General features: G+C 40.5%; 1 protein-coding gene across 10 annotated transcripts in view; it reads right to left on the reverse strand.

Annotated features, from left to right (window-relative positions):
- The window catches only part of LOC143039374 (uncharacterized), a 1,426,499-nt gene that overhangs the window by 73,588 nt on the left and 1,326,453 nt on the right, over positions 1-26,458 (reverse strand). The window contains exon 36 of one of the 10 annotated variants that reach the window (XM_076209293.1): positions 18,165-20,041. The exons of 7 other annotated variants lie outside the window; for them this stretch is intronic. In XM_076209293.1, the coding sequence (XP_076065408.1) occupies positions 20,000-20,041 (42 nt within the window). In that variant the 3' untranslated portion in view covers positions 18,165-19,999. Of the gene's footprint in view, positions 1-18,164; positions 20,042-23,997; positions 25,387-26,458 lie in introns of those variants that run through there. 2 more of the 10 variants (XM_076209290.1, XM_076209289.1) reach the window with 2 other exon arrangements.

A 26,458-nucleotide genomic window follows, 5' to 3' on the forward strand; every position in this document is an offset into this window, starting at 1 on the left:
GTAGGAAGAGGGAGATGGAGTTCAACACTAAAAAGTGTAGTATAATGGAATTTGGAAAAAGCAAAAACAGAATAACAGGAGCATATAAATTGGGAGAAGGAATAAAAAAAAAGTAGAAAATGAGAAGGACCTGGGAGTCATTGTTATGAATAATATGTCACCTGAGAAACATATAAATAAGATTTTTGGAGAAACTTATAATTTAATAAGAACAATCAAAGTGGCATTTACATACCTGGATGAAGAAATGGTGAAGAAAATTCTAATCACTCTGATAAGACCAAGATTGGAATATGCAGCAACAATGTGGTCACCAAGTACAAAAAAATGTATTAAAAAAATTGTAAGAATACAAAGAGCAATTACAAAATTGGCACCAACACTCTCAAAACTATCATATGAGGAGAGACTAGCAAAACTATCATATGAAGAGAGACTAGCAAAACTTGAACTACAGACACTAGAGCAAAGAAGAGAGGAGATTTGATAGCTATTTACAGAATCATGAAAGGCATAGAAATTATTGATAGAGAGGATCTAATAAAATGGGATGATAGAAATACAAGAGGACACGGAAAGAAAATCATGAAAGACAGCTATAGAAGAGATCTGAAAAAGAACAGCTTTCCTCACAGAGTAATAGACAGTTGGAACAAGTTAGATGAGAAAGTGGTGTGAGCAAAAACAATACATGAATTTAAAAATAGTTTAGATAAAATGAGATATGAAGACGGGACACCACGAGTATAGCTCCCCTTCCCGTAAAATACAACTAGGTAAATATAACCTCCTCTTAGCATCCATTCCCAGATGCCTATTTCTCATTACACTTTTTAATCCACCAAGACATTTACTCGCTTCTCTCAATCTACATTCCACCTCCTCCCCCACTCCTCCCTTTCCTGCCACATTTTTACCTGGAACTCCATACTTCCCAATCACTCCATCTATTGGTCCGTTTCCTACCCTAGCATTAAGGTCACCCAATACAACTACATTGACATTTCTCCCTAATCCCTCTATACACTCATTTAACCTATCCAAAATGCCTCCCTTTCCTCTACGCTCTTCTCACTACCACGCCCATACGCACTTACAAAAACCCACATCTCCCTTCCCAGCTTCACCTTTATCCACATCAACCTCTAAAGAAACCCTCTTCCACTACACCACATGCTTACCTATCTCTTCACTTACTAGTATAGCCACTCCTCCTCTCCCTCATCTCTTCACTCCTGAGAACCTCCCAACTACCCTCCTGAACTCACACTCACCCTTCCCTTTCATTTTAGTTTCACTCAAAGCCAGCACATCCATCTTTCTTCTCACAAACATACTGCCTATCTCTTCCCTTCTACTCTCATCTGTACCACATCCACGCACATTAAAAGACCCAAACCTTAGGGTACTGGTTGGAAAACTCCCAGACACTCTTATGCCTTTACTTTTTTTAGGAATGACCCCTTTGGGGTTACAAGTAGCATGACTAATCCCATCCCCAGTCCCATTTTCTGTCACCTCTTATAACTGAAGTGGGAAGACTTGACTTGGGTTCAGCCTCACTACATAGGTGAAAAGCAATATCTAATTGGTCTAGCTTATCAAATTTGTCAATGAGTTTCCACGTAGGTTAATTGAAGACAAAGTGTGTGGTTTCTTGGGGTTTATTCACGGCATAATGGATGGAAAGGGACAACCAGGGCTTACTACACACGGATGCAATGGAACTGCCAACACCTTTGTCGTTTGTGCTCCAAAGAAGAGGAAAATTATTGGTTATACAACAAAAGAAGGAAACCTATTTTGTATTGAATGGGAGGGAAGCAATTGTGGGTGTCCACAATGAAATCTCTGCAGTGCTAGTTAGACGTAATAAAACATAATAAGTAAAGATTAAGGAAAATAACAATAAATTTGACTTTAACGACTACTTGACAGCAGACACATCTAGAGGCACCACACCAAAATACAATATAAACAAAAGATACCAAACACCAGCAGCCAGATGAATATATGACAAAGATTTGTTCTCATGATTCGGTAAGTACAAAAGAAGAAATTTAAGTCAAATCTTAGATATACAAAGGGAAATGAGCAAAAAATTTTAAATGGTGGGAGAATAAAATCATGGACCTTAGGAAAGAAATTGTTGAACAATGGATTGCTTGGTGCAAGCTAACATTGAAATTTCCCACCTAAGAAAAACTAACTGAACTAAGAACCAAACTTAAGGTAATGAAAAATTATACAACAGAGATGAAGCGTGAAAATGAAAAGAAAATTAATGATACTACCAATAGTATAAACCTAAAGAATGAGGTGAATAACAAAATACAAGAAATGACTGAAAGAACTGAAGAAAACTTAGGTGAGGAAAGTATCCAAAAGATTAAGAAATGGTTGGAACATAGAAAATAAATAGTCTTTTATGAAATAGTCCAACAACACATGCAGGAAAATGCAAAAGATACAATCATTCAAGTAATTAATGAAAAGGCAAATTGGGTCAGAGATACAGTGGAAAGAAAAAAATGTATTGCGGTATATGGACTAAGATATAAACATGGTTTGGTGAGGTACATACATACACCAAAGGCTTTTTCCCCCTTACATGGGGGTTAGCCAAAAAAGAAAAAGGCATAGAAAACACTCCCACCCATTCCATTTCCTATATATTCCACTCCCCTCCACCCTCCCTCTTATCTCGGCACCTCCTGGATGACAGGTCCTGCACCTTGTCCACTGCCCTGGGTCAGAAGCAGTGTCACAAGACACAGCACATCCACAGCAAGGCAGCTTCATAAATTTGGCGACCCCCCTCCCCCAATAAAGAAAAGGAGATAGGGAGAAATCCCTTTGGGCTGCATCAAATTTTTTCTCATACATACTTCCTCACCTCCCATCCCCCACCCACTCCCCCTCATGCATCACAGCATCATCTATACACAACCCTTCTCCATTCACCCTTATCTTCTGTCCTCTCCCGTCCTTCCTCTGCAGACATTCCTCTTTTGTAATGCCCCTTTCACCCCATCCATCCATCTCATCCTAGGATGCCCCTTCATATTCACTCCTTCCATCTCTGCCTTCCACACTTCTTTTAATAATCTTTCTTCACTCATTCTTTCCATGTGTCCAAACCATCCCAATACTCTTTCATCAACCCTATCTCCCAGCTCCTTTTCCAACCCTGTTCTCCTCCTCACCTCATTTCTCACTCTATCCAGCCTAGTAACCCCTATCATACTTCTCAGACATTTCATCTCAAACACATTCAAACTCCTCTCTTCCTCCCTATGCTCGTGATGTCCCGCCTTTGTATCTTGCAGTGTCTAGTTTGTCTTTAAACTCATGAATAGTTTTTGCGCATACTATTCCATTGTCCAGTTTGTTCCAAGTGTCCAAAACTCTTTGAGGAAAACTGTTTTTCTTCAGTTCTCTTCTATAGCTATGTTTTTTTATTTTCTTTCCATGTCCTCTTGTGTTTCTTTTGTCCCAGTTAAGTAAGTTCTCACTATCGAGTACCTCTGTGCCTTTCATGATTCTGTAGATGGTCAATAGGTCACCTCTCTCTCTTCTTTGCTCCAGTGTCGGTAACTCCAGTTTAGCCAATCTCTCCTCGTATGATAGGTTTGCAAGTGCAGGTGCCATTTTTGTAACTGCTCTTTGGATTCTTTCTATTTTCTTTATATTCTTTTTGGTACTGGGGGACCACAATGTCGCTGCATACTCTAATCTAGGCCTTATCAATGTAACCAATATTTTTTTCATCATATCTTCGTCCAAGTATGTAAACGCCACTTTTATTGATCTTAGCAAGTTGTAAGTCTCCCCGACAATTTTGTTAATCTGTATATCATAGGACAAGTCGTTCGTGATAATTACTCCCAAATCTTTTTCGGATCCTACTTTCTTTACTTCTTTGGTTCCAATTGTATATTTTCCTGATATTCTGTTTTTGACTGGAGTAGTGCCTGTATAGTTCCTCTTTACAAGGGAAAAGGGGACAAGTGTGAATGTAGTAATTTCAGAGGGATTAGCCTGTTGAGTGTAGTAGGGAAGGCTTATGGGAGAATCTTAATTGAGAGGATTAGGAGAGGAACAGAAGGAGTAATTGGTGAGGAACAGTGTGGATTTAGGACGGGTAGAGGTTGTGTAGATCAGATCTTTGTGGTAAGACAGATATGTGAGAAAGCTATAGGAAAGGGGAAGGATATTTTTTGGGCTTTTATGGATCTGGAAAAGGCTTATGATAGGGTAGACAGAAAGGCACTGTGGGAGGTTATGCAAATTTATGGGATAGGAGGAAAGCTTTTGGGAGCTGTCAAGAGTTTTTATGTGAGTAGTAGAGCATGTGTTAGGATTGGAAATGGAGAGAGTGAGTGGTTTGAAGTAAAGGTGGGACTTCGTCAAGGATGCGTTATGTCGCCCTGGCTGTTCAACTTGTACATGGATGGGGTGGTGCGAGAGGTGAATGCTAGGGTAGTGAGTCAGGGATTGGAGATGGTTAAAGAAAATGGAGAAAAGTGGGAGGTGAGCCAGCTGTTGTTTGCGGACGACACTGCGCTTGTGGCAGGGTCAGAGGAGGGATTGAGGAAGCTGGTGGCAGAGTTTGGGAGAGTATGTGATAGAAGAAAGCTAAAGATAAATGTGGGTAAAAGTAAGGTGATGAGATGTACAAGGGGTGAAAGTGGCAGTAGACTGGAAGTGAACATTAAGGGAGAGCGACTGGAGGAAGTGGATAGTTTTAGATACTTGGGTGCAAGTGTAGCAGGAAAAGGTGGAGTGAAGGTGGAGGTAGAATGTAGATTGAGAGAAGCGAGTAAATGCCTTGGTGGTTTAAAGAGTGTAATGAGAAATAGACATTTGGGAATGGATGCGAAGAGGAGACTGTATGAAGGAGTGATTGTGCCAACAGCACTGTATGGGGCAGAAACGTGGAACATAAGAGAAGAAGAGAGAAGGAGTTTGAATGTGTTTGAGATGAGGTGTCTGAGAAGTATGGTGGGGGTTACTAGGCTAGATAGAGTGAGAAATGAGGAGGTGAGGAGGAGAACAGGGGTGAAAAAGGATTTGGGAGAGAGGGTTGATGAAAGAATATTAGGATGGTTTGGACACATGGAAAGAATGAGTGACGAAAGACTAGTAAAAGAGGTATGGAAGGCAGATGTGGAGGGAGTGAACATGAGGGGACGTCCTAGGATGAGGTGGATGGATGGGGTGAAGGGGGCTTTGGGGAAGAGGGGAATGTCTGTTGAGGAAGGAAGGGAGAGGACGGAAGACAGAGGTGAGTGGAGAATGGTTGTATATGGATGATGTTGTGACGACATGAGGAGGAATAGGCGGGGGGGTGGGGTAGTATGTGTGAGTAAATTTTGACGCAGCCCAAAGGGATTTCTCCCCGTCCTCTCCTTATATGCAAAGGGGGACGGAGAGGGGGGGTCGCCGATTAAATGAAGCGGCCTTGCTGTGGATGTACTGTGTCTTGCGACACTGCTTCTGACCCAGGGCGGTGGGCAGGGTTCAGGGATGACCCGTCATCCAGGAGGTGCTCAGATGAGAGGAAGGGTGGGAGGGGTGTGGAGTGTATTTAGGGATGAAATGGGTGGGAGTGTTTTTATGCCTTTCCTTTTGTGGCTACCTCCCTTGGAAGGGGGAAAAAGCCTTGGTATATGTATGTATGTATGTATGCTTTTTCCAAACTCCATTATGCTACACTTCTTAGTATTAAAGTCCACTTCCCATTTCTGACTCCAGTTCCATACCCTATTTAGGTCTTCTTGCAGTGCTTCACAGTCCTCATCAGTTTCTATTTTCCTTAGCAGTTTGGCGTGATCGGCAAAGAAGCTCATGTAGCAGTTCACGTCCTCATCCATGTCATTCATATAGATAGCAAACATTATTGGTGCCAGCACAGATCCTTGCGGTACTCCACTGATCACCTCTTTCCAGTCTGAATATTTTTCTCTGAGCACTACTCTCATCTTTCTACCAGCCAGAAAGTCCTCTATCCATTTTAGTAGGTTTCCCTGTATTCCTCCTATGTGTTCCAGTTTTTTTTAGTAGTTTTCTGTGTGGTACTTTGTCAAAGGCTTTTTGCAAGTCTAGGAATGCACAATCAGCCCATCCATTTCTTTCTTGCACTATGTCTATTAGTCTTGAGTAAAAGCATATTAAGTTTGTGGAGCATGATCTTCCTTGTCTGAATCCGAATTGTCTTGGGTTTAATATGTCATTGTCTTCCAGATGTTTTACCCATCTATTCTTGATTATTTTCTCACAAATTTTGGCTATGGTGCTTGTTAGTGATACTGGCCTATAGTTGGTGGGTTCTTCTTTGTTTCCTCCTTTGTGTATTGGTACAATGTTAGCGTTTTTCCAGTCCTCGGGTATCTTTCCTTCTTTGAGTGAGCTGTTTATTAAGATGTGTATTTTGTCTGTTAGTTCTTCTTTGCACTCCTTTTTAATCCAATTTGAAAAACCGTCAGGGACATGAGATTATCTTAAATCAAGCCTTGATAAATGTTCCGATATTTCCTTTAGTGATGCTGTAAACTCATTCATGAGGGGAGATTTCTTGTTTTTATCTATGTCACAATTTGGTATTTTCTCTCTGGTGAAAACAGATTTAAAGTGGTTGTTCATGACTTCGGCCATCTCTAAATCTTCTGTGTATTCTATGTTTCCTTGGCATAGTTTCACCAATTCCTGTTTGTTTTTAAGTTTACCATTCACATACCGATAGAATAGTTTGGGTTGCTCTTTGCATTTGTCTATAATATCCTTCTCATGGTTCCTTTTCTCCTCTCTTCTCACATTAACATACTCATTTCTATAGTTAACATAAATTTGCCATTTGCTTTGTTTTTTGTCTTTTCTCCACTTTTTCCAAGCTTTGTCCCTTCTGTCTTTTGCCTCACTGCATCTTTTGTTGAACCAACATTTAATGTACTCTCTCTCTCGCTTTTGTCTTGGTACATGCCTGTTTACGCCTTCATTGTAGTTTTCCATCAATATATTCCATTTCTCTTCCACTGCTGTTTCTTCCCTGTAAAATATTTCCCAGTTTGCATTCCGGAAGAATGTCTTTAGTTTTGTAAAGTCTGTTTTGTTGTACCTCAGTCTTCCTTTCCTATGCTTTTCGTTCCTCTCTATGTCTATTTCTTCCTTTAGTATAGTTTCGATGAGTACATGGTCACTCTTTCCAATTGGTGTCTCATACTGGACTTTATGCACTATTTCAGGCTCTGTTGTAAATATTAGATCTAGTTTCGATGGCTCTTCATTATTTCTGTACCTTGTGTTTTCACGGACCCATTGGGTCATTGTGTACTCCATGGTCATATCTAGCAGTACATTGCCCCACGAGTCATCTCCTCCTTGCACTGTCATGCTGTCCCAACAAATTTCTTTGCAATTGAAGTCCCCCATAACTACCAGATTACCCTTACCCATTAGTATCTCATTGAGTGATTTTCTTGTATCATCTAGCATTTTTGTATGTTCGATTTCTTTCCAAGCGCTTGTTTTTGGAGGCACATAAGTCACCACAAACTTTCTACTTTTCATATTCTTGCCTTCGACTTATATCATGATCAATTCAGCATTACCTTTGCCCTCTGCAATTTTTGTCACCTTTAGGTCTTTCTTGGCCAAGAACATGATTCCCCCTCCCTGTTTCTTGTCCCTGTTTTTTATCCAGTAGTTGTATAAACCTTGTCCGATAACAGTGGATGGTATTTCACCTCTTAGTTTAGTCTCTACAATTCCCATTATGTCTGGTTTTGCTTCTAACAGATAATCATTGAGTTCGTTCAGTCCCGAAATTAGTCCGTCAATGTTGGTATAGGCCACTTTTAATTTTCTTCCTTCTCCCTGGTTTCTTCTTCCCTTGTTTTGTTCGTTTTGAAGCGCCATTGTCTTAATCTCAAGTCTATTACTCTCCACTGGAATTCTTTGCATTCTGTCTCCGATCTTTTCAAGTTTTTTTTCCTTTGCTTCTTCTCTTAGTGCCCTTTCTTTTTCTAATTCCTCAGTACTCATTTCTCTTTTTATCCATATCTTATTGTATTTTTCACTCTTTGCCAAGTTACCTACTTTTGCAAATATGTCTTCTACTACCACTTGTGACCTTAGTTTTATCTTTAGAGGTCGATTCCTATCCTTAGTATAGCGACCAATTCTGTAGGTCTCTTCTAGGTCTGTGCCTGAATCACTGTCTCCCCCCTGAATTTCATTAAGGATTTCTACTGCTGTCTCTTTTTCTTCTTTTTCTCTCATGTACCTCGCCAATCCTTGTTTTTCTTTAAGCCCATAAACCACAATACATTTCTTCCTATCTACTGTGTCCCTGACCCAATTTGCTTTTTCGTTAATCACTTGAATGATTGTGTCTTTTGCATTATCTTGCATTTGCTGCTTGACTATTTCTTTGAAAGCAATTTCTTTATTTTCAATATTTTCTTTCCACTTCTTAATTTCCTGGATACTGTCCCCACCTAAGTTTTCTTCGATCTTTTGTGTCAATTCTTGTAATTTGTTGTTCACTTCCTGCTTTAGATTTTCGCTATTGTTATTATCATTAGTTTTCTTCTTTTCATTATCATTCTTCAGTTCATTTATGTCTCTTTTCATTTCTTTAATTTCGTTTGTAAGATCCAAGTTAGCTTTTCTCAGGTCAGAAATTTCATGGTTAGTCTTAGATAAACAATCAATTAAACCAATGACCTCTTTTCTTAAGTCCATGATTTCATTTTCCCACCGAGTCCTATTTTTGCTCATCTCTCTCTCTATCTCTAATAATCTACTTAAGTTCTTTCTTTCGTACTTACCAAACCCTAAGAAATCATTGTCGTAACACGTGTTTTGTTGATTGTTTACATCGCGGTTCAGTGGATTGCCGCCAGATGGCTCTGATTCGCAACTGGCTTTCGAATCGTTTTCATTCATTTTTGCTAATTTCGAGTTAACACAATTAACTAGCACTGCATAGATACCATTTCGGGCACTCACGTTCACTCCCCACCCCTACAGTACAAACCAGGTTTTCCTTTTTCGTCGTAAATCCTCTTCTTCTTGGTCGCGCGACGACAGCGACGACGGGCGGTGTTGCTTCGACGAGCGTATGTATAACAATATGAAGGAGTGATTGTGCCAACAGCACTGTATGGGGCAGAAACATGGAACATAAGAGAGGGAAGAGAGAAGGAGTTTGAATGGGCTTGAGATGAGGTGTCTGAGAAGTATGTTGGGGGTTACTAGGCTGGATAGAGTGAGAAATGAGGAGGTGAGGAGAACAGGTGTGGAAAGGGGGTTGGGAGATAGGGTAGATGAAAGAGTATTAGGATGGTTTGGACACATGGAAAGAATGAGTGAAGAAAGACTAGTAAAAGAGGTATGGAAGGCAGATGTGGACGGAGTGAACATGAGGGGACGTCCTAGGATGAGGTGGATGGATGGGGTGAAGGGGGCTTTGGGGAAGAGGGGAATGTCTGTTGAGGAAGGACGGGAGAGGACAGAAGATGGGTGAATGGAGAAGGGTTGTATATGGATGATGTTGTGATGCATGAGGTGGAATGGGCAGGGGGATGGGGGGTGAGGTAGTATGTGAGAGCAAATTTTGATGCAGCCCAAAGGGATTTCTCCCCATCTTCTCCTTTATGCATGGGGGGATGGAGAGGGGGGGTCGCCGATTTAATGAAGCGGCCTTGCTGTGGATGTGCTGTGTCTTGCGACACTGCTTCTGACCCAGGGCAGTGGACAAGGTGCAGGGATGACCCGTCATCCAGGAGGTGCTAAGATGAGAGGGAGGGTGGAGGGGTGTGGAATGTATTCAGGGATGGATGGGTAGGGATGATTTTATGCCTTTTCCTTTTTGGCTATCCCCCTTGTAAGGGGGAAAAAGCCTTGGTATATGTATGATTATCATTTTCATACAAACTGCAACCCCCAGGTTTCTGTGTTCCATTATCCATGTACACAAGTCTTTTTCTAAATGTGGCCATTTTGCTGGTACAGTCAAACCTCGGTTTTCGAACATAATCCGTTTGAGAAGGCTGTTCGAAAAGCGATTTGTTTGAAAACCGAAACAATTTTTCCCATTATAATCAATGTAAATAATTTTAATCCGTTCCAAGTCTAGAAAAACAACTTTTTCTAATTTTTTTTTTTTACTATTTTACACCATAAACTGCACTGTATACTGTTTACCATAAATAAAAAAGGGTAGAAATAGACCATGTGTTTTATTTTAATAAAAGATATCCTATCTAAAAGTATAAAAAAAAACAAAATGCAAACATTTCGTATGTTTTTTTACCAACTGTAACATACAGAACATTAAAGGTTATGATACAATAAAAAAAAATTAGAAAAAAGGGCATAAAATTGTTAGTAACATAGAGTAACATACAGTACAAGATCATGTGAACAAAAGCACATTTTCATCAATTTTTCGAAGGAGAATCATCTTCCATAAAAACGTCGGGTAAGTCGACTGGAAGTGTCGTCTCTCTCGCCCTTCTCTTCGGTTGGGGAGACGTTGCCACAGGGTGTTCCTTCCTTTTCATGAAGAACCTATCTAGAGTCACTTGTTTTTCCCTTTTTTTTAGAACTTTACGGAAGTGGCTAATAACAACATCATTAAATGCATAAACGGCTCTACTGCTTGCGGGTTTATCTGGATGGTAAAGTTCCACAAAGTTCTGGATATCATTCCATTTAGCACAAATATCCTTGATATCAGCAGTAGAGGCATCCTTCCTTCCCTCATCCTCATCAGAAGACATCTCCTCCGTCAACGTCTTCTTCTGCTCTTCCTGAAGGTGCTGGAGTTCTTCTGTTGTCAGCTCGTCACGATGTTAGTCGATTAGCTCCTCGACATCACTGTTGTCCATTTCTAAACCTAGATTTTGGCCCATCCTGACAATTTCTTCAATAAGTTGAGTTTCCTCTTGGGCTTCCTCTTCCTCTTCAGCACCAACATCAGCTGTGCTCGATCCTGCGCTCGCGAACACCTCAAACTCTCGTTCCGTCACACACTCGGGCCACAATTTCCTCCATGCCGAATTCATCGTTCTGTATGACACTTGGTTCCAGGCTTTGTCGATGAGGGTGATGCAGTGGTAGATGTTAAAATGATTTTTCCAAAAATCTCGAAGGGTTAGCTGCGTGTCACTAGTCACCTCGAAGCATCGTTGAAAAAGGAATTTGGTGTAGAGCTTCTTGAAATTTGCAATGACTTGCTGGTCCATGGGTTGAAGCAAAGGTGTTGTATTAGCAGGAAGAAATTTGATTTTGACAAAATCAAATTCCTCTGTCAAGTCTTCTTCTAAACCTGGAGGGTGGGCAGGAGCATTATCCATCAGAAGACAACAGCGTAGTGGCAAATTCTTTTCTTCCAAATATTTCTTGACGGCGGGGGCAAACACCTCATGCACCCACTCAGTACAAATTTGCCTCGTCAGCCAAGCCTTTGTGTTTGACCTCCACATAACAGGCAATCTACCCTTGATAACATTATTAGCCTTGAATGCCCTTGGATTCTCAGAATGATAAATAAGAAGAGGTTTTACTTTAAAATCACCGCTAGCATTACCACACAACAAGAGAGTTAGCCTATCCTTCATTGGTTTGTGGCCTGACAACGACTTCTCCTCACGTGTGATGTAAGTTCTTCGTGGCATTTTTTTCCAAAAAAGTCCAGTTTCGTCCATATTGAACACTTGTTGGGGAACATATTGCTCGGCCTTGATGTAATCTGCGAATTCCACTTTAAACTTTTCCGCGGCTTCCTTATCTGAACTTGCTGCTTCCCCATGACGAACAATGGAGTGTATCCCACTTCTTTTCTTAAACTTTTCAAACCACCCTCTGCTTGCTTTAAAATCAAACCCTTCCAGAATAATGCTAGGATCTTTTTTTTTATCAAATCTTCATACAATTGTCTTGCTTTGGCACAAATTGCATCTTCACTAAGAGTATCACCTGCTAACTGTTTCTCATTTACGAAAATCAGCAAAAGTTTCTCCACTTCCTCCAATACCTGTGGCCTTTGTTTGCTAAAAACACTTGATCCTTTAGCCACATCACTTGCTTTAACCTGGTCTTTATCTTTTAGGATGGTGCTTATCGTCGATTTCGCCATCCCAAACTCCTTAGCCAACGCAGACACACGAACGCCAGATTCATATTTCGCTATTAATTCTTTTTTAAATTCAATAGTTTTGCGCACTACTTTCCTCTTTTCTTCACCACTTGAACTTGCTTTCTTTGGACCCATGATTAGGGGCTAATACACGATGCAAAGATGAAAAAAAGTCTGATTTACGTAAATAAGAACGTCCTTAGCGTTCGAGTTCTCTCGGCTCGCGAGTGAGCCGCGTTCGGGTACGCTCGGCTTCTTTCGGTTTGTTCGAGAGCCGAAATTTGGTCGAGTTCTGAGACGTAAAATTCTCGAACTTTTTGGTCGAAAACCGATTTGGTCGAGAACAGAAGCGTTCGATAACCGAGGTTTGACTGTACTTGATGTAAATTGTGCTTTGTCTTGTTTCCAACTTCACTCAACTCTTCTTCTTGTTTCTTCCACTGCTGAATCATTTTCGGTAGGCGGTGGTCCAAAGTGTCTTTCTGCTGCTCTGTTACCATGTTCTTTGGCATATCGTACAACTTGTAGCTTGTGGTCCTGGAGCCGCAGCATCTACGTCGTGGGACCACCCCCCAACCCCAAGAGTTGGGGGCCAAACAGCGGACACCACCCCTGGCCACCGGCTCTACACAAGTGGCACTGATCCCCAAGAGGAGCTACGACTGCCTTGGGGAGTACCACAATCCTTTTTCTCAACATGCAATGTTACATTTTTTCTGCACCGAGGGGTGATTTTCCGGCGATCACCCCTCTTCTTCTACTTTTAGCCGGAGATGTAGAGAGCAATCCTGGGCCCACCACAAAATACACATGCCCAACATGCTCTAAACCCATTACCTCGAGCAGACAGACAAAGGGCTCAGTTCAGTGCAATATGTGCAAAAACTGGGCCCACCTCACTTGTACAACACTTGCTGACACAAACCAATACACAAACACTTGGACATGTTCTACCTGCCCTCCAGTAACCCCACTCCCACCTCCCCAACCACAGCCAGCACCCTTACCCACTCCCAATTTCCCTTTGCCTTTATCCCCAATCAGTACTCCCCTTCCTTTGTCCCCAATCTCTCCTTTCCCCCCCTCTAACCCAGATCCTATACCTTCCCCATTAACACCCCAACCTCAACCACAAATGGCAACATACAACACATACAGAACACACGACATCAACATATTACAACACAACATTGACAGTATTAACACGAAAAAACATGAACTTGAACACTTTCTTAAACAACACAACATACACATTGCAATTATACAAGAAACAAATATAAGACACTCACACAAAACACCATCATTTCATAATTACACCACCATCAGACAAGACCGGACTGACGGCAATGGCGGTGGACTCATCACCCTGATCCACCACTCCATCTGTTTTGTGGACACAAGCGCCACAACCAAAATTTTCCTCCCTACCACAGATAACACTACAGAAATCCAATCCATTCGAATCCACAGAGGCAACAAATCAACACTGACAATAGTTAACATGTACATTCCCCCCCCAATCATCCCCCACAGTTCCAAACACCTTCAGGCCTCAATTTAGCCAACTAGCCTCAATCCCCAAACTGATCATGGGTGGTGACTTCAACACCAAGTCGTCTGCCTGGTATGTCGACAACCCTGACACAGACAGAGGGCTTGATATACAGACTCAGTTTGACTCATTGACTATCATGAACAACACACATAATCATACACATATCCCACACCAAGCCCTATACACTCCCTCCTCTCCTGATATCACCTTTTGCTCCCCCTGCCTAACCCCAACAACATCATGGAGAGTGGTCGGAACCCTTGGTTCTGACCACCTTCCAATCATCATCACCACCAAAACAAGATGCACCCCAGTTGGCCATAGACACACATACACCAATTACAAGAGAGCTAACTGGGAAGCTTTTACTGAAGAGACAGAATAACATTTTGAAACACTTAACAGTACACCAATCACAAACATAAACAATGCTGTGCACACTTTTAACCCCTTCCATATGGTGCCGCACATATCGGCGTCTTGATTATATTTATTGTAGTTGCCCCTGCATAATGACATACTCTCTAAACTGTCTTCATCACATTTTCTATGGTTATCAAAATTCACGGGTGGAAGAGAGAACGATCGATATAAGCGGTGACTATATTTTATGATGCGAGTATTATTACGACACATCGTATGTCTGGCAGCTAATGCTGCCCGCAAGATTTTGGCCCGTACTGAAGAGGTTAATACAATCATACAAAATGCAGACAAGAGATACATCCCTAGAGGCAACAGAAAACCACACAACCCCAACTTCACACCAGAAATCCAAGGCCTCATCAGACAACGAGACACAGTTAACCCCTTCCATACGGTGCTGCCTACGTAGGCGTCATGAGGAGCAAGTGGATTCACGACGCTGCCATATCGGCGTCTTGATTATATTTATTGTAGTCGCCCCTGTGTTTTTACATTCTCCCAAATGTGCCCTGAATCCCATTCTCTGTGGTTTTCAAAATTCGCGGGTGAAAGAGAGAACGATCGATATAAGCGGTGACTATATTTTATGATGCGAGTATTATTACGACACGTCGTACGGCTGGTATTGGCTGCTGCCCGCGAGATTTAAGTCCCGTAGTGAAGTGGTTAAACACAATACCCCCACACCTATCCCTCAAAACATAGCAGACCAAATACAAACACTAAACACTGTGATTGCCAATAAAATAGACAAACAAAAAACACAAAATTGGCAAAACTTTATCAATACACTTGATCACAAAACAAACACCAGCAAATTGTACAAAACACTCAACAGCATTACACTATCCAACAGTAACACAACACGCTCTCACGCAGCAATAATCACAACAGCAGACAACAAGCAAACACACTTATAAATCATTTTGCACAGACAACCCATCTCACTTCTCAAAACATAGCAGACCAAATACAAACACTAAACACTGTGATTGCCAATAAAATACACAAACAAAAAACACAAAATTGGCAAAACTTTATCAATACACTTGATCACAAAACAAACACCAGCAAATTGTACAAAACACTCAACAGCATTACACTATCCAACAGTAACACAACACGCTCTCACGCAGCAATAATCACAACAGCAGACAACAAGCAAACACACTTATAAATCATTTTGCACAGACAACCCATCTCACTTCTCACCCTGACGACCGACGCACTATTCCACGTAAGAAAGACTTTCCCACAGACTCAGACTATACACCCTTCATAGACAGCCAGACAAAACATATACATAATCTCAAGCACTCATCTGCCTGTGGCCCTGATAATATAAGTAACATCCACCTAAAACACATTGGACCACAAGGCATACACGCACTCACAAACATTGCAAACTACAGCTATTCACACAACACTATACCTGACATCTGGAAGCATGGTAAAATAATCACCATTCCAAAACCGAACAAAGACCCAACAATCCCAACATCGCACCGCCCAATCACACTTCTCTGTACCCCCTCTAAAATCATTGAACGCCTAAAACTTCAACTTGTCACACCACATACAGTCAAACCTCGGTTTTCGAACATAATCCGTTCGAGAAGGCTGTTCGAAAAGGGATTTGTTCGAAAACCGAAACAATTTTTCCCATTATAATCAATGTAAATAATTTTAATCCGTTCCAAGTCTAAAAAACAACTTTTTCTATATATATATTTTTTTTTACTATTTTACACCATAAACTGCACTGTATACTGTTTACCATAAATAAGTGTATCCCACTTCTTTTCTTAAACTTTTCTAACCACCCTCTGCTTGCTTTAAAATCAAACCCTTCCGGAATAATGCTAGGATCTTTTTTTATCAAATCTTCATACAATTGTCTTACTTTGGCACAAATTGCATCTTCACTAAGAGTATCACCTGCTAACTGTTTCTCATTTACGAAAATCAGCAAAAGTTTCTCCACTTCCTCCAATACCTGTGGCCTTTATTTGCTAAAAACACTTGATCCTTTAGACACATCACTTGCTTTAACCTGGTCTTTATTTTTTAGGATGGTGCTTATCGTCGATTTCGCCATCCCAAACTCCTTAGCCAACGCAGACACACGAACGCCAGATTCATATTTCGCTATTAATTCTTTTTTAAATTCAATAGTTTTGCGCACTACTTTCCTCTTTTCTTCACCACTTGAACTTGCTTTCTTTGGACCCATGATTAGGGGCTAATACACGATGCAAAGATGAAAAAAAGTCAGATTTACGTAAATAAGAACGAACACGTCTGCTCGGAATGAACTTTGATCGCAAATGCGCTACGGAGGAAGCGTCCTTGGCGTTCGAGTTCTCTCGGCTCGCGAATGAGCCGCGTTCAGGTACGCTCGGCTTCTTTCGGTTTGTTCGAGAGCCGAAATTTGGTCGAGTTCTGAGACGTAAAATTCTCGAACTTTTTGGTCGAAAACCGATTTGGTCGAGAACAGAAGCGTTCGATAACCGAGGTTTGACTGTATTCCCCTTGCTGACTCACAACACGATTTTAGGCCACTACACTCCACAAACACTCTTCTGATAAACCTCACACAAAGAATTTTAGATGGCATCAATTCAGATAGGCCCCACCACAGAACACTTCTTATAACATTAGACATTAGTAAAGCTTTAGATGCTATCCCCCGCCACAACCTAACAAATAAAATATATAACACAGACATGCACAATAACACCAAAAGATGCCTGGCCAATATTCAAAAGAAACAATATAGATTTAATATATCTAGACTTTGCAAAAGCTTTTGATACCGTCCCACACGAAAGACTACTTACTAAATTAGCTTTGCATGGAATAAGTGGTAGCCTATTAGGTTGGACTAGTAATTGGTTGAAAGGTCGAAAACAGAGAGTTGTTTTAAATGGAAAAACTTCTGGATGGAAAAGTGTTGCAAGTGGAGTTCCTCGGGGTTCCGTTCTTGGGCCACTTCTATTCATAGTATATATAAATGATATAGACCATGGACTAAAATCTACTGTTTCCAAATTTGCTGATGATACAAAACTGTGCGGAGTGGCAAATGATCACTCAAACCAATTAGATATTCAAGAAGATTTAGATAGATTACAGCAATGGTCTGAAAAGTGGCTAATGAAATTTAACACAAGTAAATGCAAGGTAATGCACATAGGTAAAAATAACAGTAAGTACGATTACAAGTTATTTGGAAATTCGTTAACAAATGTGGATAGTGAAAAAGATCTCGGCGTAATTATCAGTAACGACCTCAAATCATCCAAGCAGTGTATTTCAGCCTCTGAGAAAGCAAATAAGATTCTGGGATTGATTGCGCGATCTTTTGATTTCAAAAGTCCATCACTCATTAACAAGCTATATAAATCGTTAGTTCGTCCACATTTGGAATATGCTGTTTCCGTATGGTCACCGAATCTCATTAAAGACATTGACAGACTGGAAAAAGTACAACGGCGAGCCACAAAACTGATTCCAAATATCAAAAATAAATCATACGAAAATCGACTTAAGCACATGAATCTGTTTTCCCTAAAAAAGCGTAGACTCAGAGGTGACTTGATACAGGTCTTTAAGATTTTAAAGGGAATTGACAACATCAAAAGTGACAAAATTTTCACATTGAATGAGAATCAGACAAGAAACAATGGTCTCAAACTGTCCGGAAATAGATTCAATTTGGAAGTAGGTAGAAACAACTTTGCCAACCGTGTAGTTAATGAATGGAATAAACTTCCTGCACAGGTAGTGCAATGTAGTTCAGTTCGAAGCTTTAAGAATCATTTAGATAAATACCTAAGTAAGATGCTGTAATGATTATAATTTATGTTATATTATTTGTTTTTGTTTTGTTATAATTTGTCTGTCTGATTTTCATTTATTATTAGTTATATGTCAATTTATAATCATTTACTATTTACCTGTTTGTTTGTTATTCAACTATACCTATGCATTTATTTATGTATTTTATTTGTTATTTTTACATTATTATAGTTTTAATTTATTATTATTATGATTTTTTTTTTTTTTTTTTTTTTTTTTTTTTTTGCATCCGACCTAGATATGGATCAAAAGGTCTCCTGTCGGCATGCTCCGCCTTTGTAATCCTTTGTAGGTAGGAATGCTTGTGTGTCATATAATGGCCAATCATCGCACATCAGAAACATTAAGAATGGAGTACCACAGGGCTCTGTTCTATCCCCCACGCTCTTTAATCTATACATGCATGACTTACCCACACCAGACACCTCAGAAATACAAATCTCTTGCTACGCAGACAACATAACAATCACATGCACACATCATAACACAAAGCTGCAGAAATAATCCAGCCATACCTTGATACACTCAACACATGGTTCATCACAAACAGACTTAAAATAGCTCCAACCAAATCTACAGCAACACTTCTCACCAACTGGACAAAAGAACACAAATACATACCTCATCTCTACATCAACAACACTCTAATACCACACACAAACACACCAAAAATTCTTGGTGTAACATACGATACATCCATGTCTTTCAAACAACACATCACAAACATAAATAACAAATGCACAACTAGACTTAATGCACTCAAGTCAATCACTGGAACAACATTTGGACAAAACAAAGAAACTAATACAATATACAAACAATGCATACACTCAGTGATGAATTATGCGAGTCTTGCATGGGCTCCTAATCTCAGTGAGACACACCACAACACCCTTCAAATCATACAAAACAAAGCCCTAAAAACAATTACAGGCTGCACAAATACAACACCTACAGACCATTTACACCATGAAACAAAAGTCCTCAAAGTCAAGGACCACCTCGACATGAGAGGCACACAAACACTTGTCGCAGCCACCACAAACACATCACACCTGCTACACTACATAGCAGAACACCCACACACACACCAAGAAACATTAAAACAACACCCAAAGACCTGTATCACACACAGATACTCTCTTCTCTTCCTCCACAACCACCAAATACCAGCCTCCGGAAACATATTCATAATCATATCACTCAGCACTCCATTAACACACTGAAAGACAACACACTGCTGCATGCCAGACCCCCTGATATCCACCCTTCTGAATCCTCTCTCCCACAAAAGGACAGAGTCCACCTGGCCAGACTGCGGTGCAGCCACCACCCAGCACTTCTAAGCTACCAGAAGAGGCTGGATGACCACATTGTGAACAGCTGCCCAGGATGTAACACTTCACCCCATACCATACAACACTTAATGGAAGACTGCATTATACACAATCATGCACACAAACAACACAACATACACTCTATAAAGGATTTGTGGGAAAACCCAGTTTCAGCTGTGGCATTCCTTGGGGAGACGGGACTGCTTGGACAGACAGTCTAGAGAACGACAACAACAACAACTTGTAACTTGTATGTGATAGTATAACTAAACCGTTTCGATGAACTAGCCATGGGTGACAATTTCCAGGACAAAAAAGCTTGTGACACGTGTGATAGCCTGGTGGTAACTGATAAAGGCACCTGGCATATGCGCGCGTTCGTGTGCATGTGTATGTATGTTGCCATAAGATGAGGGAGCGGACCATTTTCTCCACACGCTGAGTAGGCTCCAGGAAGGATTATGGTATTGGAAATACTTGTAACAGCTAAGTACTGAGTTTACATCACATAAAAGGCTGAATTAAATAGTACTTAAGCTAACATCATGGTGTAATGCCTCAACATACAAATCCAGGTCACTATCGGTCAAGTGTCCAAGCTCACTTGAGCCTGGGTGTTGCCTTACAATACAACATTAGTCTTGGAAGACGCACTAGTATTTTTCAGGGTATTTTTTAGGGAAAAAAGTGCATCTTGTAAGCCGTAAAATACGGTACCTGTTAGAAGAAAAAACAGACATAATGGGAATTGTGGAGACTAAATTAAGGGGTGCAATACCACCCATCAATATTGGATAAGGGCTATACAATTGCTGGATTGAAAATAGATGAGAAACAGGGAGGAGGAATTATGTTATTGGCCAAGAAAAGCATGAATGTGACAAAAACTGCAGAAGGCAAAAGTAATGTAGAACTGATCATGATAAAAGTCATAGTCAAGGACATGAAAAGTAGAATGTTTGTGGTGACTTATGTGCCCCCAAAAACAAGTGCTTGAAAAAGAATGAGCATATGAAATTGCTAGAAATTTGTTGGGAGGACATGACAGTGAAAGGTGGAGAAGACTTGTGGGGTAATGTATTACTGGACGTGACCACGGAATATACAATGACACAGTGGTTCAGTGAAAACACCAAATACAGAAATAATGAGGAGCTGTTGACACTAGATTTAATATTTACAATGGAAACTGCAATTGTGGATAAAATTGAATACAAGACACCACTTGGAAAGAGTGACCATATACTCATTGAGACTGAACTAAAGGAAGAAATATACATGGAGAGAAATGAAAAGCATAGGAAAGGAAGATTGATGTACAACAAAACAGGCTTTGGAAAATTAAAGAAATTCCTTCAGAATGCAAATTGGGAACAATTTTACATGGAAGAGACAAAAGTGGAAGAGAAATGGGATATCTTGAGGGATAATTATAATGAAGGAGTGAATAGGCACGTACCAAGACAGAAACTAGAGTGTACATTAAATGCTGGTTCAACAGTAGATGCAGTGATGCAAAAGATAGAAGAGACAGAGCTTGGAAAAGATGGAAAAAAGATTTTAAAAATCTGGAAAATGGAAAATGGCAAATGTATATAAACTATAGAAATGAGTATGTAAAAGTGCAAAGAGAGGAAAAAAAGGAACTATGAAAAAGACATTATAGAAAAATGCAAAGAGCAACCCAAACTATTCTATAGATATGTGAATGGTAAACTTAAAAATACACAGGAAATGGTGAAACTACCCCAAGGAAATATAGAATACAAAGAAGATCTAGAAATGGCCGGTCATAAATAATTACTGTTTTCACTAGAGAGAAGGCACAATATATAGATGTGAATTTTTCAGTAAACTTAAAAATAAAAAGGAAATGGTGAAACTATGCCAAGGAATTTTAGAATACACAGAAGATCTAGAAATGGCCAAAGTCATGAACAATCACTTCAAGTCTGTTTTCACTAGAGATGGCAAAATATTGGGACAAAGAAAATGAAATGCGATCTCCCTCCATGAGCGAGATAATAACACAAAGAAATAATGGAACATTTACCAAACCTTGATGTCAGGAAATTGCATGGCCCAGATGGAAGTGCATATTGGATTCTAAAAGAATGCAAAGAAGAACTAATGGACAAAATATATAACATAAGTTGCTTACTTAAAGGAAAAATACCAAAATACTGGAAAAAATGCTAACATTCTACCAATATGTAAATGAGGAAACAAGGAAGAACCAACTAACTATAGCCCGGTCTCACTAACAACCACCATAGCCAAAATTTGTGAGAAAATGATAAAAAATAAATGAGTTTAACACCTGGAAGACAATAATATAATAAACCCAAGACAATTTGGGTTCAGACAAGGAAGATCATGTACCACAAACTTAATATGTTTTTATTCAATACTAATAGATTTAGTGCAAGAAAGGGATGGATGGGCTGATTGTGCTTTCTGGACTTACAAAAAGCTTTCGACAAGATACCACATAAAAAATTATAAAAAAACTGGAACATATGGGAGGGATACAAGGGACCCTACTAAAATGGATGGAAGACTTCCTGATTGGTAGAAAAATGAGAGTAGTACTCGGAGAAAAATATTCAGGTTGGAAGGTGATTAGTGGAGTTCTGCAAGGATCTGTATGGGCTCCAATAATGTTTGCTATTTATGTGAATGACATGGATGATGTGCAATGTTACATGAGCTTCTTTGCAGATGATGCTAAATTGTTAAGGAAAGTAAAAACCAAAACAGATTGTGAATCACTACAGGAAGACCTGAATAAGGTTTGGAAGTGGAGTCAGAAATGGGAAGTGGACTTCAATATTAAGAAGTGTAGCATAATGGAGTTTGGAAAAAGTACATACATACATATACCAAAGGCTTTTTCCCCCTTACACGGGGGGTAGCCAAAAAGAAAAAGGCATAGAAATCACTCCCACCCATTTCATTTCCCATATATTCCACTCCCCTCCACCCTCCTCCCTTCCTCCTATCTTGGCACATCCTGGATGATGGGTCATCCCTGTATCCTGTCCACTGCCCTGGGTCAGAAGCAGTGTCGCAAGACACAGCACATCCACAGCAAGGCCGCTTCATAAATTCGGTGACCCCCCCTCTCCGTCCCCTCATGCAGGAAAGGAGAAGACGGGGAGAAATCCCTTCGGGCTGCGTCAAATTTTTTTCTCATACTTCCTCACCCCCCGTCCCCCACCCACTCCCCCTCATGCAACACAGCATCATCTATACACAACCCTTCTCCATTCACCCCTATCTTCTGTCCTCTCCCGTCCTCCCTCTACAGACATTCCTCTCTTTTGTAAAGCCCCTTTCACCCCATCCATCCATCTCATCCTAGGACGCCCCTCATATTCACTCCTTCCACCTCCGCCTTCCACATTTCTTTTACTAATCTTTCTTCACTCATTCTTTCCATGTGTCCAAACCATCCTAATACTATTTCATCAACCCTATCTCCCAGCTCCTTTTCCACCCCTGTTCTCCTCCTCACCTCATTTCTCACTCTATCTAGCCTAGTAACCCCAATCATACTTCTCAGACATTTCATCTCAAACACATTCAAACTCCTTCTCTCTTCCTCCCTCATGTTCAATGTTTCTGCCCCGTACATTGCTGTTGGCACAATCACTCCTTCATATAACCTCCTCTTAGCATCCTTTCCCAGAAAAAGTAAAAATAGAATATCAGGACAATATAAAATTGGAACTAAGGAGGTAAAGAAAGTGGGATCTGAAAAAGATTTGGGAGTAATTATCTCAAATGACTTATCCTATGATAAACAAATAAACAAAATTGTCAGAGAATCCTATAACTTGTTAAGACCAATAAACGTGGTATTTACATATTTGGATGAAGAAATGATTAAAAGATTTAAAAATATTAGCACTGATAAGGCCTAGACTAGAATATGCAGCGACACTGGTCATCCAGTACCAAAAAGAATATAAAGAAAATAGAAAGAATCCAGAGAGTAGCCACAAAAATGGCTCCTGCATTTTCAAACTTGTCATATGAGGAGAGATAGACTAAATTGGAGTTACTGACTTCAGAGCAAAGAAGAGAGGCGACCTACTGACCATCTATAGAATCATGAAGGGCACAGAAATATTCGATAGAGAGTACTTGTTAAATTGGGACAAGAGAAACACAAGAGGACACGGAAAGAAACTAAAAAAAAAAACAGTTATAAAAGAGATATGAAGAAGAACAGTTTTCCATATAGAGTGGTGGACACTTGGAACAAACTGGATAAAAAAATAGTGTGTGCAAAAACCACTCATGAATTTAAGAGCAAATTAGACCCTGTGAGATACAAAAGCAGGACACCATGAGCATAGCTTCCCTTCCCATAGAATATAACTACGTAAATACAACTAGGTACATACACAGTGGTTGTCATTATGTAATTTCCCAATACTCTACATAGGCGAGGCATTCTACACTTGATCTAGTTATCATTAGTAAATGTGTCTTGATGTGGTGTGTGGTCAGTTGATGATACTATGTCTTGTTACAAGCATATCAATTGTAAAGGATGTAATGTCAAGGTCAGGCATCCAATGGAGCTGATTCTTTGTCATGTAATATACAGTGGCCACAAAGGAAAAGTTCCCACTAGATTCTTTGGGATAAAAAAACCACAAAAATACAAGTTACATTTGTTTTATTGCATCCTTATATTTACTCCTAGTACTTAGACATGTTTCCTTTTGTTTTTAACACCTGTTCAAGCCTCTTTGGCATCGAAATGGCTAGGTTTTTGAAGTAGGAGGCATCCATCATGACCCACAACTTCTGCAAGGTTTCCTTCAGGCTGGTGATCGAGGTGGGGTGTGACTTTTCCACTTCTTTTTTCATTTGGTTCCAGACATTTTCGATTGGGTTTAGATCGGGGAATTACCAGGCCAATCCAAAACATCAATATTATTATCTTCTGGGAACTTTTTCACAGCTTTTGACTTATGGGCAAGGGCACCATCATGCATAAAAAAATCACACTCATGAATTTCCCACATAAGCATCAAGTGATCTTTCAGTACATCAATATAATCACTTGCCCTCATTGTTACGTTCTTGGGGAGGAAATACAGTCCACCCCTGCCCTTTTTCCCACTGAAGCACCCCCAAACCATCATACTATCCAGGTGTTTCAGTCTTCACAGTGTACCATGGGTCGTACCTGGACACACCACTAGGGCTCATCACCACTTTGGCGCCCCCCCTGACGAGTCGGAAGGTGCTCTCATCACTCCACATCACATTCTTCCACTGCTCCTGGGTCCAGTCCTTATATTTCTTTGCAAATAGCATCCTCTTCTTCTTCATGGTCTCCGTCAACAGCAGTTTCTTGGCGGCATGCTGACTGGGCAAACCCAGGTCATTCTGAAGGCGATGTTGGGTTGTTCGAAGAGCAATATTTTTCAGCAGCTCAAGGTGCTTATTTTGTAATTCATTTGCTGTTATCGAAGGATTTTTCCATACTTCTCACTTTAAGATGTTATCTGTCTTTGGAGAAGTCTTTCTTTGGCCCCCAGAGCCTGCTTTCCTTGGTGGGACGGTGCCAGCAGGGAGTGCAGCAGCAACATGTTTCAGCTTGTAGATAGTCCTTCTGCTTACGTTTAGCTCGCTGGCTACATGTATCATAGGCACTTCCTGCTCCAGTAGGGTGAGTGCACAGGTCTTCTCCTCCATAGTGAGCTTTGTACGTCCCATTGTGATCAGCTGGAGTCATTTGGCAGAGCTTCAAAGTTGATTAAAGTCTGTGAGAAATGTGAACAAGGAGCAGAGCTTCACAGATCCTCTCTCACTGGGCTCTGGGAGCAGACTGAGACATCCCGCATGGGTGAGGGGAGGAGTCAGCCAGGCTGGTGTGAGCCACATCACTAAAAGCTTCTCCCACTATTTCTATGGTGGGAATGCAGTGGAAAAGTACCCTACAAATCTCGTGGGAACATTTCACTTGCATTTTTCATGAGAACATTTCCCTTGCAGGCACTGTACATGTGATCTCTGATTATCCATGACGTTGTGTTCTGCTGTGTACAGAGAAATGTAGGTGAAGTTGATTGCTCAACGCATTGGTAGTCATGTTACAGGGTGTACAATTATATGTAGTGTAGTGGATACATATGGTTAAGGTTGGTTATGGCTAAATTTCTATGTGGAATATATATGGTTACATTGGTTACAAGGGATATGAAGGATCAGCTACACTTTTCCTTTGTTAAAAAGATCTATACAGGCACTCCTCCAGGCACTCTCTCCCCCCTTACAAACACATTAAACAACCTCACTAGCCAGTCCACTATACCTGTACCTCCCTTTCTGAGACATTCCACTTAACACCCATCTAACCCAGGTGCCTTACCAGTTCTATTCAACTACAAAGCTCCTTATACCTAATTTTTTCTTATATCTCCTCCATTTTCCTCTCCCATCACCATTTTCTTAGAGCCTCCCACTGCCACAGTCAATCCCTATCCTTCTCTACACTCAACAACTAAAAACTCTACCCATTCTCCCCTTGCTGCCTGCACTTCTACTGACTTCTTCATCCATCATCACCTTTTACATTTTCCTCTTTGCCTGACTGACCCCCTTCTCTTAGCTTCCTTCCAAAATATCTTTTCAAAATTTTCTGTTATACTCCTACCCCATTTTACATCTGCTCTCCTCTTTGCCTCCTTTATCTTGTGTTTTATTTATCTTTTTTCCCCTTGTGCTTCTCATATGCTTCCCAAGTCCTACTTTGCAACCAATCCCTAAATACTCGTTTCTTCTCTTCTACCAACTTCACTTCATCATCCCACCACTCACTACCCTTCCTTCTACTCCCTCCCATCCTCCTCATTCCACATACCATTTTTGCACATCTTGTCATTTCCCCCTTGTAACACCCCCATTCTTCCACTCCTACCTCTACTCTATCCTTCACCACCTCCCACACTTTTCTCAGCTTCTGCTCGTTTCCCTTCTCATTTAAATTGTTTAATCTAAGCACCTCTTTACCTTCTGCCCTTTTCTTCTTTATCCACCCATCATTCACTCTCAACATACCTTCCACTAAAAAATTATCTGACTTCCCCCACTCTCTCCCCATGGATATCC

This window comes from Oratosquilla oratoria, chromosome 26 (genome assembly GCF_046742065.1).
Source record: "Oratosquilla oratoria isolate Oo_2021 chromosome 26, ASM4674206v1, whole genome shotgun sequence".
Lineage (NCBI taxonomy): Eukaryota > Metazoa > Arthropoda > Malacostraca > Stomatopoda > Squillidae > Oratosquilla > Oratosquilla oratoria.